This window comes from Rhineura floridana, chromosome 1, assembly GCF_030035675.1.
Source record: "Rhineura floridana isolate rRhiFlo1 chromosome 1, rRhiFlo1.hap2, whole genome shotgun sequence".
NCBI lineage: Eukaryota > Metazoa > Chordata > Lepidosauria > Squamata > Rhineuridae > Rhineura > Rhineura floridana.
In genome coordinates this window covers 63,721,289-63,739,761 of record NC_084480.1, presented here as the reverse complement: position 1 = coordinate 63,739,761, position 18,473 = coordinate 63,721,289, and the positions used below count along the sequence as shown (strand labels likewise).

General features: G+C 38.7%; 1 protein-coding gene across 12 annotated transcripts in view; it reads right to left on the bottom strand.

Moving 5' to 3' along the window:
• LOC133383046 (uncharacterized) overlaps window positions 1–18,473 on the bottom strand; it is a 264,149-nt gene that overhangs the window by 245,293 nt on the left and 383 nt on the right. The window contains exon 1 of one of the 12 annotated variants that reach the window (XM_061622932.1): window positions 17,798–18,444. The exons of 10 other annotated variants lie outside the window; for them this stretch is intronic. In XM_061622932.1, coding sequence (XP_061478916.1) covers window positions 17,798–17,800 — 3 coding nt within the window. In that variant the 5' untranslated portion in view covers window positions 17,801–18,444. Of the gene's footprint in view, window positions 1–17,797; window positions 18,445–18,473 lie in introns of those variants that run through there. One more of the 12 variants, XM_061622983.1, reaches the window with a different exon arrangement.

The following is an 18,473-nucleotide window of genomic DNA, read 5'->3' as shown; positions in this document are numbered from 1 at the left end:
GTGAGATTTCCGGGGTCCCTGCACTCATCCAGGGTTTGGTTTCCTTTGGGAAGAAGGTCAGAGACTGCGGTGTCTTTATGAAATATGGTTTGTTTATTTATTTACACACATTCCAACCTGAGCTTAAGATGGAGGGGGTTCAAGGCATCAGCAGTCCAATAACCAGCTTTTCCATCTGGGTTGCAGGAGGCACCCCAAATGCCATGGTGCAGAGAACCAGCCTCTCTGCCTGCCTGCAGTTACCAGCTTTTCTCTAGACACAACTAAAACTACAAGCCTCTACTGGGCTCCAGGAAGGGGAGGGGATGCTCTCCTGAAGAGTTTCAATGACAAAAGGGTCTTCCTGGCCCATTCACCGTTGCTGGGCAACTGATAAGCCCATTATCTTACCTGGCCAATCTATTTGGTTAACAAAGAAGAGACTCATCTGACCAGCAGAGTGAGTTTCTGTCCCCAAGGCATAGGATTCCAAATCAGAGGTTGGAAGGAGACCCACAGGAATCATCCATCCCAACCCCCATGCACATAACACTATTTATAATAGGAAAGCATGTGGCAATTTCCCTGAACATCATAACAAACTGAAACTAAACATTTATAAAAAGTGTATTAACACAGACAAAACTTTAATAGTAGACTAGCACAAGAAACTATTTAAATGGCAGGTTATTAACATTGTTACTAAACAAAAGGTAGAAGCTTACAGATGATTCTAACTGTCCTGTATGTCATTCACCAACTACAATAAAACACACAAGAATTTCCCCACATTATTAACAAAACAAAATTTGGAAAGACAAAAACCAAGTATTTAATAAGAAATAAAGCATAAGGAAAAAATTAGTTACAGCTACAAAGAACCTAGTATTAACTGACAATAACTTCTTGACCAACTTGATTCAATATTATCTGCAATAAGAAGACACTCAAGAAGACATCAATTTCCAAGTTTTTAAATATATATATATATTCCACCACTGTGGGTGTACAAAACCGTGAGTGAGAGAGAAAGAGAGTACAAACACTAAAATATTAATGAACATTAAAAACAAAGAAGTTCAAAATAATCCAAAAGCCTGGCAAAAGAAAAAAATATTTTTAATAAATAAGACACTGTATGTGAACAAGGAGAGCTTTAGGCATTCCTAAACTGAGAACAAATTTAAAGTCTGGATTTAAAAACATAAGAAGCTGCTTTATACTGAGTCATACTATTGGTCCATCTAGCTCAGTATTGTCTACACTGATTGGCAGTGGATCTCCAGTGTTTCAGGCAGAGAATCCCTCCCTGCCCTACCTAGAGACACCAGGGATTGAACCTAGACCTTCTGTATGCAAGGCAGATGCTCTACCCCTGAGCTATGGCCCTTCCCCTGAAAGAAATTAGTTAGCATGCGCATTCAGAAGTAATGTGATTAAGCTTATGTGAACATAAGCTCAAAATAAAAGCAAAAAACTACCTGAGGAGAGAGAGAACCCTTTAAACCCCAACTAGGGTGATAACAGAAGCAGAGAGCTCAGGAAACTATAGGCCTTCTGATCTTTCTTTGCTAGCCAAATATACCTCTTTGGTACAATTGCAAGTGAAAATGTACTTTAAGTGAAGCAATTGTCTTCACTTGTACTGCATGCATTCACCACTAGATGGCAGCGGCATCATGCCAATAAAATGTACGTTATTGTGAAGCGCGCGAACGTTAAGCGGGGTATGGGGACGTATGGAGCATGTACGTTATAGCGAGGCAACGTTAAGTGAAGCAACGTTAAGCGGGGTATGCCTGTATAAAAGAAAAAAATGTCAGACCATTGTTTGAGAAACTAACACCACATTGGCAGGGTTCTGAACAGAATATAACAACTGATAACTTCACCAGTGTGCCACTATCCTTGATTTAGTGTTAGGTCAAAACCAAGGATCATGATTTGTTTTGCTTCAAACAATCCACAACTAATAAGCCAAAAACAAACCCTAGCTTCAGCTTGTAGTTTGCTTGGAGTAAAACAAACCATGATCTCCAGTTCAGACATAAACCTAAACCAAAGATTATGTTTTGATGCTCCTGCTCACTAGCAGAGAGCAGTTGAGTAGGAGCAACTTGCACATTCACAGTTACTTGCAAATACAGCCACAGCCAGTTTGCTCGGGATGTCAACGAGACACAGTTTCAAAACTGGGCCTACCAGAAAGGGATAAAGTGTTGTCTTTGCAGTTGATGCAATAACAGAAAACTTCAGCAGCAATGTAATTAATCAGTGTTTTCCCTCTCCTAATATCCAGCTGTGAAATGTGGCAATTGTGTATACACTACTCAGGTACCATGTGAAATGGCTAAAAAAAGGTTCATAGACCTTGCAAAGTTGCAGTTACTGATACTTCGCAACTCATGATTATTGCAGTTTTGTACAGTGGCGTCACCAGGGTTGGTGTCACCCGGTGCTGTAACTCATGGTGTCACCCCCATGGACCTCCTCCCGTACCAGACCATACAGAATCCTTAGTAGTGTTTTTTGTACTAATGTTACTCGTAAATCGTAATTTCCGTATATCACTGAATGTAATGGCAATAGTAGTGACATAAACAACTAGCAAAATTAAAATTACACCTTTACATTACAATATCATACGCACAGCTCAAATTCTTGCTCTTATTACTAATGGGAGTTAATTATCTTGCATATGCCCATAGTAAATTTTCAGATACTTTCAGACCCTCAGCAATTTTCAAATGGTCTATGTAGAAGTTTGGGAACCCCTCGTCTAAGACACCTGCTTATGTCCCTATGCTGCTCCCACCCCTCATTTAGGTGCCTGGGATGCATGAGTGTGGACACACCTCCTTACAATTATGGAAAGTGATTCTTAATAATAAGTCTCCAGACACAAAGTTACATAAGTATTTATCAGTTGTTTAGCAGAAATTTCAGAGCTGCAGGGTTCCTTCATGATAGTTAACAGCCACGTACACCCTTTTTTGCTCCTGGATTAAGAATGAGATCTTTGTTAATGCATTCTCTCACAACAACAAACATCTCTAGGAGCCAATCAGCATGAAAGTGGAGAGTGTTAGCAACTGAGAAGAGTCTTCTCAGTGGCTGACTCACATCCTTTCACTCTGATTGGCTCCAATCTTCAGAAAAGGCAAGGAAGCCTATTAGAAGACTCTTCTCAGTGACTAACACACTCCCTTTTCATGCTGACTGTAGGATGCTTGGAGACATAGGGACCCTGCTCCCAAAAAAGCAGAGGGACTAAGATCCCCTGGGCAACTACCCTCCTGGTGCTTATGGACATGACTGTAATATATTTTGTGACGTGCAAGTTCGATATTATTTATTAAGTGTGCTTAGGATTACACTGACGGCATTCCCAAATATGTACTTTCCCACAGACTTTGGTTTTCCATAACACAATGTTTGTCCAAGCCTCCACACTTGAGGGGGGGGCACTGCTTGCACACCCCTTCCATAAGCACATCAAAGTTGGATACACACCTGAATCAAGACCCAGACAAAAGGGCACTCAAAACAAAAAGGTAATTACAGTGGCTGAATAGATCTTGTACAGTGGTCATACTGACTGGGCAGCCACTGTCCTTCACATTTTACAAAATACTTTTTCCTATACAAAGATTAAATTTCTGTGTATGAAAAAGTAATATATGAAGTGGTCTCAATAATGAGAAAAGTAAACAAATGAATGGTGATCCAAATGTTTTTCATTCTCATGTTATGAAGCTAGCTGCCAGATGATGTATCACCTTCCCCATGCATGCAGTGTAGACTGAAAAAACAGCACCCAAGCCACCATTCAATACGTGCACATGTTCTTTCCAACATGAATCTACAGGTCTCAAAAAGTAATGTGTGACAAAGTCCTCAAACACCTTATAACATGCCTCAAACATGGTCTCTTGTTCTACCAGCATGCCTTCACACCATCAATTTGCCAAAACATAAGGATAGGTAAATTGCTTTTAGGGAGGTTCACAACTATGATTTCCTATTTATTTAATCTAAAAATATTTAAAATATATAAAAACAGCCAGGGGAAGATATTGGAGAAATATAAAATAAACACAAATTAAAAAGGGGGGAGGTGAAGAGACCTTAAATGTGCTACTCACCATCTCTCAGCCTATCCTCCCCTCAGGATGAAAACAATGGAGAACCATGACCACCCCCAGGAAGAACGGCACACTTAAAATGTAGAGGAAAAAATCATCTACAACCATAGTGTGAAATCAAATACTTATTGGGACACAGTATGAAGAAATATTTATATAAACATGACTCTCAAATATGTTTATGAATTACACAATCTGTAAATATATTTATAGTGCAATCCGATATTTGTTTACTCAGAAGCAAATCCCAATGTATTCAATGGGGCTTACTGAAACTGGGAAGTGTGCAGAGAACTGCATCCTCAAGTGATAAGGAACTTGTTCTTTCAACTTGTTCTTTTAAGTTGAGACCTTATCCAAGTCTGTCTGTGTTGGAATTGCTTTTTAATATGTTTTTAAGCCTTTTCTTTTTTTTTATAAAAAAAGGTTTTTTTAAAGCTTTTAAAAAATATTTTCAAAGATGTTTTAATATATTTTAAAAGTCTGTTTTTATGATGTTTTAAAGTGCTTTTAGTGCTTTTGTTTGCCGCCCTGGGCTCCTACTGGGAGGAAGGGCGGGATATAAATCAAATAATAAATAAATAAACTTCATTCACCCAACCCAAAATTCAGAATCATGCCTCTTTAGGCTGTTTTCCAACTGTTTATTCTTGCTTTATGGTTATTGGATTTTAAATGGCTTTATTTCTTGTTGTGAGCTGCCTTGGTTTCCAACCCTACCTCACAGGGTTGTTGGAAAGACTACACACACACACTGCAGATGTATAAATACATACAGCCCATATAATAGTTTATTGTCAAACCAGTTGGTCATTGCAGAAAAATCAGTATTAGTTTTAAAAAAATCAGTATTCGTTTCCTACAGAATAAAAACTGTAATACCTAAGTAAGCCCTGCCTACTTGCTTTAAAATAGGACTGGAGGGGGGGGGGAGAAAGACAACACAAACACAATTCTTTTTTACATTCACTCCAAAGTCCTATTGATTTTCAGCACATTCATAACCTTGTCTACTCAAAAGTAAATCCTATTGAATTCAATGGGATTTACTCTGGAGATATGGGATTAGCAATGCTTTTACCCCCACAAAAGCAAGTATTGGGAAGGTTTTGAAAACACTGCCCAGGATCTGACTCCTACACGCAAGAGGGGAAAAAACTGAAATGTATATACTTACCCAATTTATGAGATTTTCAGATAAACGGGGGGGAAACCACAATTTTCTGGCCTTGCAATGAGGTTTACTAGACACTGCCACAGGTCAAACAAACACTTCACTGATTGGCTGCAATCCTGAATGGGCGGGGTTAAAGCTACAAAGTGCTATACAGTAGTTTAAAAAAAGTTTTAACGGGGGCGGCTGACATTTTTATGTATATCTCGAGAACCGGACCACCTAGAAACTTAATTTTTTTAAAATTAAAGCTGAGAATCACCCCCCTCTGATGGTGTCACCTGGTGTGGTTCGCACCCCCCGCACCTCCCTAGTGACGCAACTGGGGAGCAGCTGATGTTTTTATGCATATCTCGAGAACTGGACCACCTAGAAACTTAATTTTTTAAAAAATTAAAGCTGAGAGTCACCCCCTTCTGATGGTGTCACCTGGTGCGGTCTGCACCCCCCGCACTCCCCTAGTGACGCCTCTGGTTTTGTACTTGCGCAACTGTTATAATTTATGTTATATTTATAAGGCACTAAATGGTTTTTTATTTTTTAAATACTGTAATGTTAGACACATGATGTCTGTGTAGGTTTTTCAGCTTTACATTGTGGAATACTGTTCACCCTGATGACTTACACGTAACTAAACTGTTTTACTGAAAAAGGGAAGGTCTCAGTGAAAGATTTATTTGCAAGTGCTTAATAACTTTCACCAGGTATATATGGCTTTCTTGGGGACATTTTACTCAGATTCCAGATTGACAAAGTCAATTTTCAATTGAAGATGGGTTAAATTGAGACCCAGAAATGCTAGGACATTTATGTTTTCCAAAACCTTAAAAGCAAGCCCAAATTATTATTAAAATGAGAGCCAAGAATACGTACGCTCCCTCCTTATTCTTTAGGAGGCTTTTTAGAGTGAAATAAGTAGTTTTATCTGTATAAATTGTTTGCATAGGTATCAAATTCAAATTATACAATCATTTCAAGGGAGGTATACAGCTATCATTTTTTAGCTGTACAGCAGCTAAATCAGAAATGACATTTTTAACATGCATAACTAACTCCACTAATAGCATTACAAACAATTTATTAGAACAAAATGTCTTTATTTCACATGCCAAGGGACTGGAGTGATAACAAACGATTTCTTAATACTATCCAAACTGAAACACACCAGGACTTGAGATGTAATGTTTATTACTTTTCACTGCTCCCTCCCCATGACTGATTGCTATAGCACGGTCTAGGACATATTCCACAGTATTTAAAACTTCATACAATAATGTACCTGCTGCCTAATAAGAGTGAGAGCAACTTTTTAGGGCAGCCATATACTAAAGTATTTTGACTTTCAAAATTGTTCTTTTGTTTTGAGTTTCAGTTGGAAAATGACCATCTTAACAAGTGGGCACAGGTATTTCAACAAACAAAAATTAATTACCACTTCAGCCCATTGTAAAATAAGCCACTGCCAATACTTCTCCCAACTGGAATAACCAAGAGACAGCAGCCTAGAGACAATATCATTTTGCAGTATCACTTTTATCAGAGTGTACTTTCATTACTTTACCAACTAGCTAGTTTTACCTGGGCAAATTCAGACACAACTTTTCTGCCTTGCTATCCTCCAGAGGTGCTGGGCTACAATTCTCAGCAGTTGTAATCCAAAACATTTAGAGGGTGCCAGGCTGGGGAAGGCTACCATAAACAGTAGCATAGCAACATAAAAGAGAGCCAGTGTGGTGTAGTGGTCAGAGTATTGGACTACAACCTGGGAGACCAGGATTCGAATCCCCACACAGCCATGAAGCTCATTGGGTGAGCCTGGGCCAGTCATTGCCTCTCAGCCTCAGAGGAAGGCAATGCTAAACCCCCTCTGAATACCGCTTACCATGAAAACTTTATTCATAGGGTCACCATAAGTTGGAATCGACTTCAAGGCAGGCCATTTCCATTTCAGCAACATAAAGACTAACAAATTTGTTATGACATAGGGCAGTATTCAGTGTTCCTGTTCTATTAGTGCAAGAGATTTCTGCTTGTGAAACTTTCCTCTCAAAATGCCTGGATTGGAGGAGCCTCTGGAGCAGATTTTGGGTTCACACAGAGGGAGGAAAGGAAGGATAAGTCTAGAGATGTAATATTTCCAGAAAGTTTGATTGAAGCCATGGGGGAAAAAAACATTTTTCCCGGGGGGTTTCAGAAAAAAAACAGAAATTTTCAGAAAAATTGAAAAAATGCAATATTAGCACTTTTTAGATTGAAAGTCACTTTGTTACTTCAGGTACATCAAATGTAATTATATACAAGTTGGTTTGGCATAAAATTATCACATTTGGTATATTAAAAGTACATTTTATTCAAACAATTATTACAAATTGAATTTACATTTTAATTTTTTTATTTTTTGTAACAAATGGAGCTACAAGCTCTTGAACACCTGAACTATAAAGAACCTCTTTCATTTTGCCAGTTTATGAGGAGCAGGCAAAAAACAATTTAAAAGAAAAAGAAGAAACCATCAACATTAATAGCAAAGAAAATTATTTATGTCTCCACTAGTCCTCCACAGTGTCAAGCAGACATAAAGCACCCATTTCCATAAAAAGAACTGAGAAAAAGGGGGGACCAAGATTCAATAAAACATTTTATTCATCATGCTAAAATAAAACATTCCATAATCCATTTTTCCCATTTTTCAGAAAAAAAACAAAAACAGCTTTGAAAAAAACAGGAAAAATGTTTTTTTTCTTAATTTTTCCATTTTTTTCAGGCCTTCACACCTCTAGATAAGTCCTGTTGCATGAGTGGAGTTCTGCTTATGGAGCATTGGATACAACCCATAAGCTTTTATGGACTAAAGTGTGTTGTTTGTGCTGCAACAGAACACTCCTTGGAAAGTTAATAACTTGTACATACAAACTTGCTCTATCATGTGTATTTTGCCATTGAAATGTTACTAACCGATAGTTTGTTACAATGGGAATTAGCATCAGTCCCATGTACAACATCCTCCTATCATACACTAGCTTCCGGGCTTTGATTCTGGTCTCTTTAAACCAGTTTCCCTGTACATCCAAAAAGTCAGTTTACTAACCCAGAACAAGATATAATTTATTAAACCAAGAATATAAAGCCCAACTGGCCCCAAGAGAGATGTAGTCAGTGCTGGGACAGCAAAGGACTTTTCCCGAGAAGCCACCAAACCAGGAGAACCTATAGAAAGGCACATGTCTGACAACCTGAGTGCCAAGAAAAATGAGAGCTCCTAATCTTCCAGGAATTATAACTTCCCTTCCAGTTAAAGTGAAATTTGCTTTTAAAAACTTAATGAGATTTTTCCACTTTTCAATGTTACACCTACCTTTATTTTTTTATATGCAGTGCCATTATCTTTAACCAGCACTGGCTGTGGCTAATAGTCTAAAACATCGGGAGGGCACCAGGTTGATGAAGGTTCTTCTTGACCATAACAAATAATTGTGATCCCTAAGTGTGAAGCCCTTATTGCTAAGCAGCAACAATTTCATTACAGAACCTTAAAAACCCAGGCAGTTAAATTGTGCAATACAGACAATTCTTGATTGTAGTCTTCCAATTGGCCATCTAATAAATACTTTGGAAGCCAAATCTGGCCAGACAGCCCTACCAAATTTTAATCAAGTTATGATTAGAATATGCTTACTGTTTCAACCATAAGGAAAAGTTATAAGAATGGAGAATGTTGTATATATTAGAGAAAGAGTACTCCACAAGATTATTAGCACATGCAGGCTACAGCAGAGCAGACATGTGTGCCATCATGTTCATGTCCAGGAAGAGAAGCTAATGGCATACAATGTGAGCCAGTAATAAATGATATGCCAAGTTTTGTTTTTTTAAAAGCATAGCATTACTGCATTTAATATCTTTCCACCATAAACACTGAATTTGAGAGAGAGAGAGAGAGAGAGAGAGAGAGAGAGAGAGAGAGAGAGAGAGAGAGAGAGAGAGAGAGAGAGAGAGAGAGGAGAGAAAGAGAGAGAGGTTGATTGCATAGAAGCCAGGTCATGCTTTTATCATGTTTCAGTAGAATCTACAAGAGTAAAGTGGTGCCCTCTAGAGGAACATTTTGCAGCACTTTCATTCATACCTTTCTCCGCTTCTCTTTTATAACAGAAGCTTTCAAAAAACTTTACAGTATTTATTATTTGTTTAAAATATATACTGCATAATATAATAAAATGTCTAAGCAGTTTTATTATTGTATTGTAAGTACAACAATAAAAATGCAAACAATATTTAATAAAATTACTTTAAATCCTGAATAAAAACGTGATCACAAATAAATGTGAGCGGTGTACAAAACAAAAATTAAAGGTTTAGGAGTCAGAATCAATGAAAGCTTAGATAAACAAACATTTTAAAGAAGCATTTAAAAGTCATTACTGTCTCCACCACATGAATTATACCCAACGGAGGGCATTCCAGAGGACAGGTGTTATCACCAAGAAGCCCCACTTCTACACTGTCACCAACGACCAGCAGGGTCCCCTCAGCAGATCTTGGTCTGTACTGGAGGAGGCAGTCTACAAGGTATCCTGACCTAAGCTGTTTAGGGCTTTCAATGTCAACAAGAAAACACTGAACTTGGCTAAGAGCCAAACAGTGCAGATTTTCAACACTAATGTAATATGTGTGAAATTGAGTGTCCCACTAAGGATTCTAGCAGCTTCATTTTGCACTAGCTGCAGCTTCTGAACCAGGCACAAGGTAAGCCCTACATTCAACACACTACAGTATGGACCACTGTGGCTATTGCTGTTCAAGAACTGTCATGGTTGTCAGTTGATTGTCACTGGAGAGCCAGTATAGTGACCTCAGGCCAGTCACTGCCTCTCAGCCTAACCTACCTCACAAGGGTGTTGTGAGGATGGGGAGGGGAGAACCATGTATGTCACCTTGAGTTCCTTGAAGAAAAGTTGGGACATAAATGTAAAAAAATAAAAAATGGTTGATGCACTATTGTAGCTGGTAACTGGCACTCCAAGCCATTGAGCTCACCTGGGCTTCTAGTGACTCTGATGCACCCCCAAACTACATACATCCCTCTTCAGATGTTGCCCTCCCTTCAGAGGGAGGGCAACGCCATTCAGTGTTGATACACAACGGAGAGATCAGGGTGACAAAGACCAATTCTGTCCCAAAACTGGGAATGAACTCAGATTGGAATGTGGCCAGATACTACTTTGTTTCATTCAAGATGAAACCCATCAGACCACTCTGCTAATGGAAGGGAAGGGGAATCAATTTCTGCCAATTTCCTCTACACCCCTGTCCTCCCCAAAAAACTGTCCAGAGTTGGAAAAACTGTTCCAGAGTAGGACAGCATAGAAGGTGGCACAGGAAGAAGGGAAAAATCAGCCAAAATTGCCACCCCTCCTCTCCCATTAGCAGAAATCTCCACAATCAAGGACTGTTCTATAAATGGACAGACCTTCCTTGTTCGTGGAAGGGTACCAGTTGATACTCACTATCAAAAACTAAAAGTCCTCTCTGTGACATAAGTTTCCCTGTAAGAAATGCAGAGAGAGCAATAAAGATGGTGCAAAAATACACATTATAACCCTTCAATATTTTCCAAACTTTTACTGGCTCATTATTCCATCTTGATTCAAAAGAGTGTCCAGTTGTATCTGAACACTGACAAAAACCTGCTTCTTGATCTCAGGAACTATCAGGCAAAATATTGTTGATATGTTAAGAGGTATCCAAATGCATCACAAACTTTCCAAAATATACAGTAGATTTGACATAACAGCAATGCACTATGTTTTTAAATGCTATAATAAAAAGTAAAAGAACATCTCCCTTTTCCAGTAACAGAACTTCTTTACCATTAGAAGGTTAAGCACCAATTCCAAATCTGTCTCTAACATGAGATCCTTCTTATAGCATAATAAAATCATTTCAATATCTTCTTGTACGAAATACTCTGTAATTTCTTCAAATGTGCCAGTTATCAGTCTCCAAAATCTTCTGACAAGAGGGCAAGCTCAAAAGGTGTTATAAATCTCTGCAGGTGAGGTGGAACACCACCAAAAGAAGTGTTGTCCTGAGATATAAATTTGGTCAACCTACACGGCGTGGGTTAAGACATTCTTCAAAATCATTCATTCTATAGAATGGGTTAAACTAAGACTCTTTCCCATTTCTCCACAGAATTAGAAGATAAATTTGAAAAATTTAATAATGATTAATATATTTGCCCTATAAGACCTTGAGATTCCATTACTTATCAACAGTTCAGAGGTCTTAGACCTTAATTTGCCATAATTCTTAATCGATGCCAAAGTGTATGCCTGAATCACAAAAACTGGAATACTGGCAATCAAGTCCCACCTCTTCAAAACTTAAAGAGAGCAGATAGTATCCAATGTTTTATATCAGTGACAGAAGAAATTCCTCAGCAGAATCAAGAAGGGAGGCAATTTTCAGCAATTTCTCCAGACAGCACTTATATGAATTATACCAACATGCTTTTGACGAAGATTCAGAATAGTTCCCTACTAGAGTTTTGCCATCTCAAAAGTTGGCTAAGAGTCCTCTGACACATCATCATCATCATCATCATCATTATTATTATTATTCCTTTTCCCCAGAACTAGGACTCAAGGTGACGAACAGAAATTAAAACAAATACAGTTAAAAACATATAAATAAAACAAACAGAAGTTATAATTAAAATGTAATTAAGCTAACTATAAAATTAAAACCATCTGAAACATAGAGATTAAAAAAACACAAAATACAAATCAGTAAAAACAGCACCCTATTTAATAGCCTTTGCAGTCAGTTCCCAAAAGCCTGTCATAACAGAAAAGTCTTCACCTGTCAACGGAAGGACAGCATGGAGGATACCAGTCTAACCTCCCTAGGAAGAGAGTTCCAGAGCCTGGGACAGCCACCAAGAAGGCTTTCCTGTGTTCCCACTAAACAAGTCTATAAGGGTGGCAGGACCAAGAGAAGGGCTCATATGGGAAGACATGGTCCTTCACATTGACAAACCGTCTCCAAGATCTCCATTTTGATAAAGCATTGTTTCTGTACAAGTAAAGTATACTGCATATTATGTGCTGGAAAAGTTACACAAAAATTAACTACCACTTCACCTATGAAATGGGTTTTAAGGCAACACTAAATGGACAGCCTTCAAGTCGATTCTGCCTTATGACGACCCTATGAATAGGGTTTTCATGGTAAGCGGTATTCAGAGGGGGTTTATCATTGCCTTTCTCTGAGGCTGAGAGGCAGTGACTGGCCCAAGGTCATCCAGTGAGCTTCATGGCTGTGTGGGGATTCGAACCCTGGTCTCCCAGGTCGTAGTCCATCACTCTAACTACACCACACTGGCTCTCAAAGCAACACTAAAGAGTAGATTAAATAGCATGGCACTCACACAGAGAATGCAGGTGGTCAACACCTTAAATGCAAAAGAGTTCTTACACTGCGGCCAGCCTTTTATGGTATGTATCTGAATACAGGATTTTAATAAAATAATTACATTACCTTGCATATTTATTGACAGTTAATGACTTAATATTTATTCTCAGTAAGCTAAATAAAGAAGTAAATATATCGTGAATAAAATGTGCCAAGGTTCATAGAACCAAATTCAATTAAATACTACCAAAACAATCCAGTTTTAGTGTGATTAAATATTAAGCTGACTAAATATTTTTAAACCAGCAGAAACCGATTTATATCAATTATGGATGCCACTTTTCATAACAAGATTCTAAATCATCTTTGGTGTTCATGCCACATTTCACAGCTTACATAAATCTAGGGCTAAGATCCTTGGCATCTGAATCTATTAACTCAGGCAAAATGACAGTTTCACTGGAGTCTAGCAGCTGGTTATACTTACAACTTTGCATCTTCTTATAAATCCTAACTATTTTGTAAGTCAACAGAAATCTGATTACGGAGAAATTAATCTATCTTCAGTCACAATACCTACATGTCACCCCTTGACAGAAAAAAAGAAACTAATCTGCACATGCAGGCTGATATTGCTATGGCTAGTCCTCAGTCTCTCAACAGATGTATTCACTAATAGGGGGAAAAAACCTTGCAGTTTAAGAACATACCTATAGCCAACAGATATTTTATCAAACTTTAAAAAGTAGGAAATTGGACAGCTATAGCAAATGCACCAGGGGAGCAAGAGACCTGACCTCCTCTCTGTGACATTGTATTGCCCTACAAATTTGTAAAAATGCAAACACAATTTGGGTTGGTCTTTCACAGTCCAATCCACTTCCTGTGTAGCTTGGAAGGATTTGGTAACATGGGCTGTTTTGAATTTGGGCTGGAGTGGGCAAGGGAGGAGGAAAAAGGAAAGAGGGAGGGGAGGAAGAAGGGGGGAGGAAGGGGGAGGAGAAGGGATGAAGGGAAAAGGCAGGTCTATTATTTGCATGCTTATTGAGATCAATGGTAAATAGGTCTAAGTTGACCTACTGTAGCACCAGAAAAACTGCAGTCAGGCTGTTCCCAGAACCAAAGAATTTATCAAACTAGTTTCCATATTCCACCAATCAAATAGAAACTACTTTGCCAAAGATGCTTTCAACAGTATTGAACTGAAGCCTATATTGACAATCCCTTTAAAATAGTAAGTATGAATGCAAGCCTTAGTTCCATACTAATGGATTTTATTATTAATTTTTATTTTAAAAAAGTTTTAGCCCATTCTTCTGCATTCCTATCCCCAGAATGAGTAGTGACTAGAGTGAGAACTTAAAATCAAATCCCACTCAACCACAAAGTTCACTGAATGACCTTAGACCAGTCAAGTTATGTCATCCTGATCTAGTATTGTCATACACAAATAGAAGGATAACTCTCATACATACCATTCATAGCTCTTCAAAGGAAAGCAGAATAAAAATATAATAAATAAAATTAAGTCCATGTGGCTTCAGAAGCATTTTTCGTACATATATGCTCTGGCTAAAACAACGTAACCTAAGCAAATCTGACACTAAGCGTCTGGTTTAGGCTAACCTCTGAGTAAAACAAAAATGTCTCAACAAAAAGAAACTTTTCCCAGATCTGAGGTGAAATGAATTTTAGCATCTGTCAATGACAAATTGGCTATGACAGCTAAATGGAACCTCTGGGTTCAAAAGCAGTGTGCCATTAATATTAGTCACTACAGGGCAAAGGGAAGGGGATACTGCCTTCTTGGACTACTTAGGATTCACTGAATGTCTGGCTGATCACTAGCACCAATAGGGTATTGAACTAGATTGACCCAGGAGGGCTCTTATTTGAGTTCTTTCATGAATTAATAAATTTATATCCACCTGTCCTCCCAAAAGGGCGGCAAGCAACAAGTGATAAAACATCTTATAAACAATTCCAATACAGATGCAGACTGGAAAAAATATCTACTTAAAAGGATTGTTGGAACAGGAAGTTCTTTAGTAGGTGCCAAAAAGACAACAGAGATGGTGCCTGTCTGATATTTAAGGGGAGGAAATGAATGGCTATCTACATTATGGAAATAACTGTTTAGCAGTGGGAACGGTCAGAGGCAGAAGAAAGAGCAAACACAGTTGGTGGAGGAAAAAACTACAAGAATAAGGTGGAATCAGGCAACCTGTTCCCTGCTGCTGACAACATTGAAAAACATCAGTTCAACATTTACTTGGAGACCATGTGACTTCTTTCTCTTAACTTCAACACCACCTATAATTCATTTGTTCCATACAAATTTTTTAAAACTCGTATCTATGGCTATTGACATTCTTCAAACAGCCATTTTATTTAGAAAATTGAACATGGAAAAAGAGCTTAAATCAATAGATAATCATATAAGAACACCAGGTCTTCAACTCAATGGAGCAAGAACACAACCATTGACGAAAAGAAACAGATAGCCAATTCATTTGTAGCTGCATTTTGGGGGTCTCTGCCAGATTTTTCCCAACGATGTCTATGTTACCTTTGCTGGCCTTCAGTTCTACATGGGTAGATATATAACCATACCGCCTGGTTGAGGAGGGGCCAGAGTCCACAAGTAGAGCATACACTTTGCATGCCTATGCTTCCTGGCATAAAGAGATCTGGGTGATGGGGTTGAAAAGATCAGTTACCTCACATCTGAGTTACAGGGCAGTTCTTGCCAGAGCCATCAAATCAGAGTGATTGTGGCAGGACAGCAAAAAGCACAGGAAACTGCCTTATACCAGACCATTTTCCATCTAGCCCAGAATAGTTCACACTTATTGGCAGTGGCTCTCCAGGGTCTCAGGCATAGATTTTTCACGTCACCTGCTCCCTTTTATAAGTGGAGATGCCAAGAACTGAGCCCAAACTGGGACCTTCTAGATGCAAAGCCAATAAGGGAGGTTCATAGCTCAGTGGCAGACCCTCTGTATGACATGCAGAAGGTCCCAGATTCGATTCCCTGCACCTCTAGGTGGGGCTGAGAAACACTCCTGCCTAAAACCCTGAAGAGTCGCTGCCAGTCACTAGGCAATACTGAGCAAGATGAACAATGGTCTGACTCAGTATAAAGCAGCTTCCTATGTTCCTAACACCACTGAGCTATGGTCATTGAAAAGCAACACAAAGCACAAATTTAACAGTGCCAGTGGGACAACAGACCTCCTTCCCCTTTCCGCTAACACAATTTTGTGATCAGAACACGAGCATCAAGATACACAATTCAAATAGACTGTAGACTACTGCGTACCTTGCACTGCTGGTGTGACCGAAGCAACGCTTTTTAGCAACCATATTATTTGGGGAACACATCCCAGACTATCTTCTGCTATTTAACATTCTGCTAACTATCACTAGAAGCTAAAATGATGAAACTGAGGTTATCATACTTTGGACATATAATGAGAAGACGTGATTCACTAGAAAAGACAATAATGCTGGGAAAAACAGAAGGGAACAGAAAAAAAGGAAGACCAAGCAAGAGAGGGATTGATTCCATAAAGGAAGCCACAGACCTGAACTTACAAGATCTGAACAGGGTGGTTCATGACAGATGCCCTCGGAGGTCACTGATTCATAGGGTCGCCATAAGTTGTAACCGACTTGAAGGCACATAACAACAACTACTATGTACCACAAAAGCCCTCAAGCAGCACAATTGCAGGCCAGTCACTGGGTCTATTTTCCAGGGCTCAGATGGGGAGATCCTCTTTTTGTTCATTTTTGAACTTGAAAGAAATCTTGCTTCCATTTGCTATCCCATTTGCCACAAAATTTGAAATCGTAAAATCACTTATTAAGTAGTACATCCTATTAAATTCTGTGGGACGTATTTCTGACAAAACATGGTTAACACTGCATTGGAAGCCCAGCAGTGTGTATCTAGGAGCCCATCACCACATCATCCCTTTTCTAATTTGAGATTCAGACCAGGCCCACTCAGTGCTTAATCTGTAGTAGAATTAAAGACAATTCTACTAAATGCTACTCAGAATAAACCCATTAAAATTAATGAACCTAAGTTAGTGATGTCTGTTAGCAGTAGAACCAGTACTAAATACCACCCTTTGAAACACAATCTGGTGGCCTATTTGGAAGCTGCAGAAACCTACCTGAAAGACTTTAATACTGTAATCTGAGATATGATGAGTGAGAAGGCTGGCAGTTATTAACTATCAGGTGGCATGAAATAGGCACTGTGCACATGTTCAGAAACCCACTTTAGAGTGCTATTGTATCAAGGTATTTTATCCTTTGCTGACAATTCTATCTATCTATCTATCTATTAAATTTCTATACCGCCCCATAGCCGAAGCTCTCTGGGCAGTTTACAACATAAAAAACAAATACAATATATAATATACAATTCATATTCAGTACAATTAAAAGGAAAAATACATCACATTTTAAATAAACATAACTAAGCAATAAATCTCAATCATGTACATAACATAACAAAATAAATAAACCAAACATAAGTTATAAAACTATCTAAAACTATTCTCCAATGTCCCATTCTGCTTCTCCCCACCTAACCCCATCTTCTGTTACCAATAACATTTGTATATTATGCTGCATTTGTATATTTTTATGGTTTGCCATGTATTTTAATGTTTTAGTACAAACCACCCAGAAAACCACAGCTACAGAGTAGCATATAAACATCATAAATAAATAAATGCTTCACTTTTCTAAGGCCTTTGCATACAAGGTTGAGACTTAACATCAATTTTGCCCATTGCCAATGCACTGAACCCTCTCCCCTGACTAGATCTCACTTATACTTGTGTTCACAATTACAGGCCTTGCTTCCCCTGCCCAATTAATGAGGACCTAGCCAGGCCCAGTTCACCTCATTATTAATATTTCAGCATTATTAATATCTCAACATTTAGCCTTTTATTGTATTGTGTCCTCAACCTTTTACTTGACAGAAAACAATAGAAATATTTATAAAGTTAACTTTCAATTTGATCTTTTTATTTTAATCAAAAGATTATATAAGCAAACACACCATTACATAGCCTCCAGCAGACTCCAGAACATTTCAGATTTTTTTCCTTATGTTTGCTTGTCTCACTTCTTAGCCTGGATACTTAACAATGAATGATGGCCACCAAGAAGTCATAATTTGAGATAACTTGCTGAGTATGTCATGTTATTTGTGGGGGCCTACACTCTCAAGAGTTAGAATTCCCCCTTCGTTCAAGAACATCAACCATAAAAAATGTCTCTTGCCACATGCCCCGCAGCCTCTGTATGGGACCACAGAGCTGAAGGGAGACACTCCCTGATCTCTGCTACTGGCCAAAGGATCTACGGCCACTGTTAGTCTGCAATCCCTCCCTTCCAGGAAGAACATCCTAGCGGGGGAGGGAGTCCAATGTGACCTTGTCCATTGTAGTGAAGGTGCAACTTGCTTTCCTCTTCCCTAACTATACCTTTTCCATTTTATATTGTGCCTATTACATTGCAAGCCGGCGGGCAGAGACTGTCTTTTAATATATGTACAGTGTTGAAACACATTAACGTTAAAGAACAACACGCCGGTTCTGCGAGAGGCCGTCTGTAGGATGGAGCGGGGTAGTCACCACTACTGACTCTCCTAAGCTCTGCGCTGCTAAAAGTTACAGCGCCGCCTACTCAACCAATTTCTTACAAGGACCAAAGCATTTTCCCCCACGAACGCT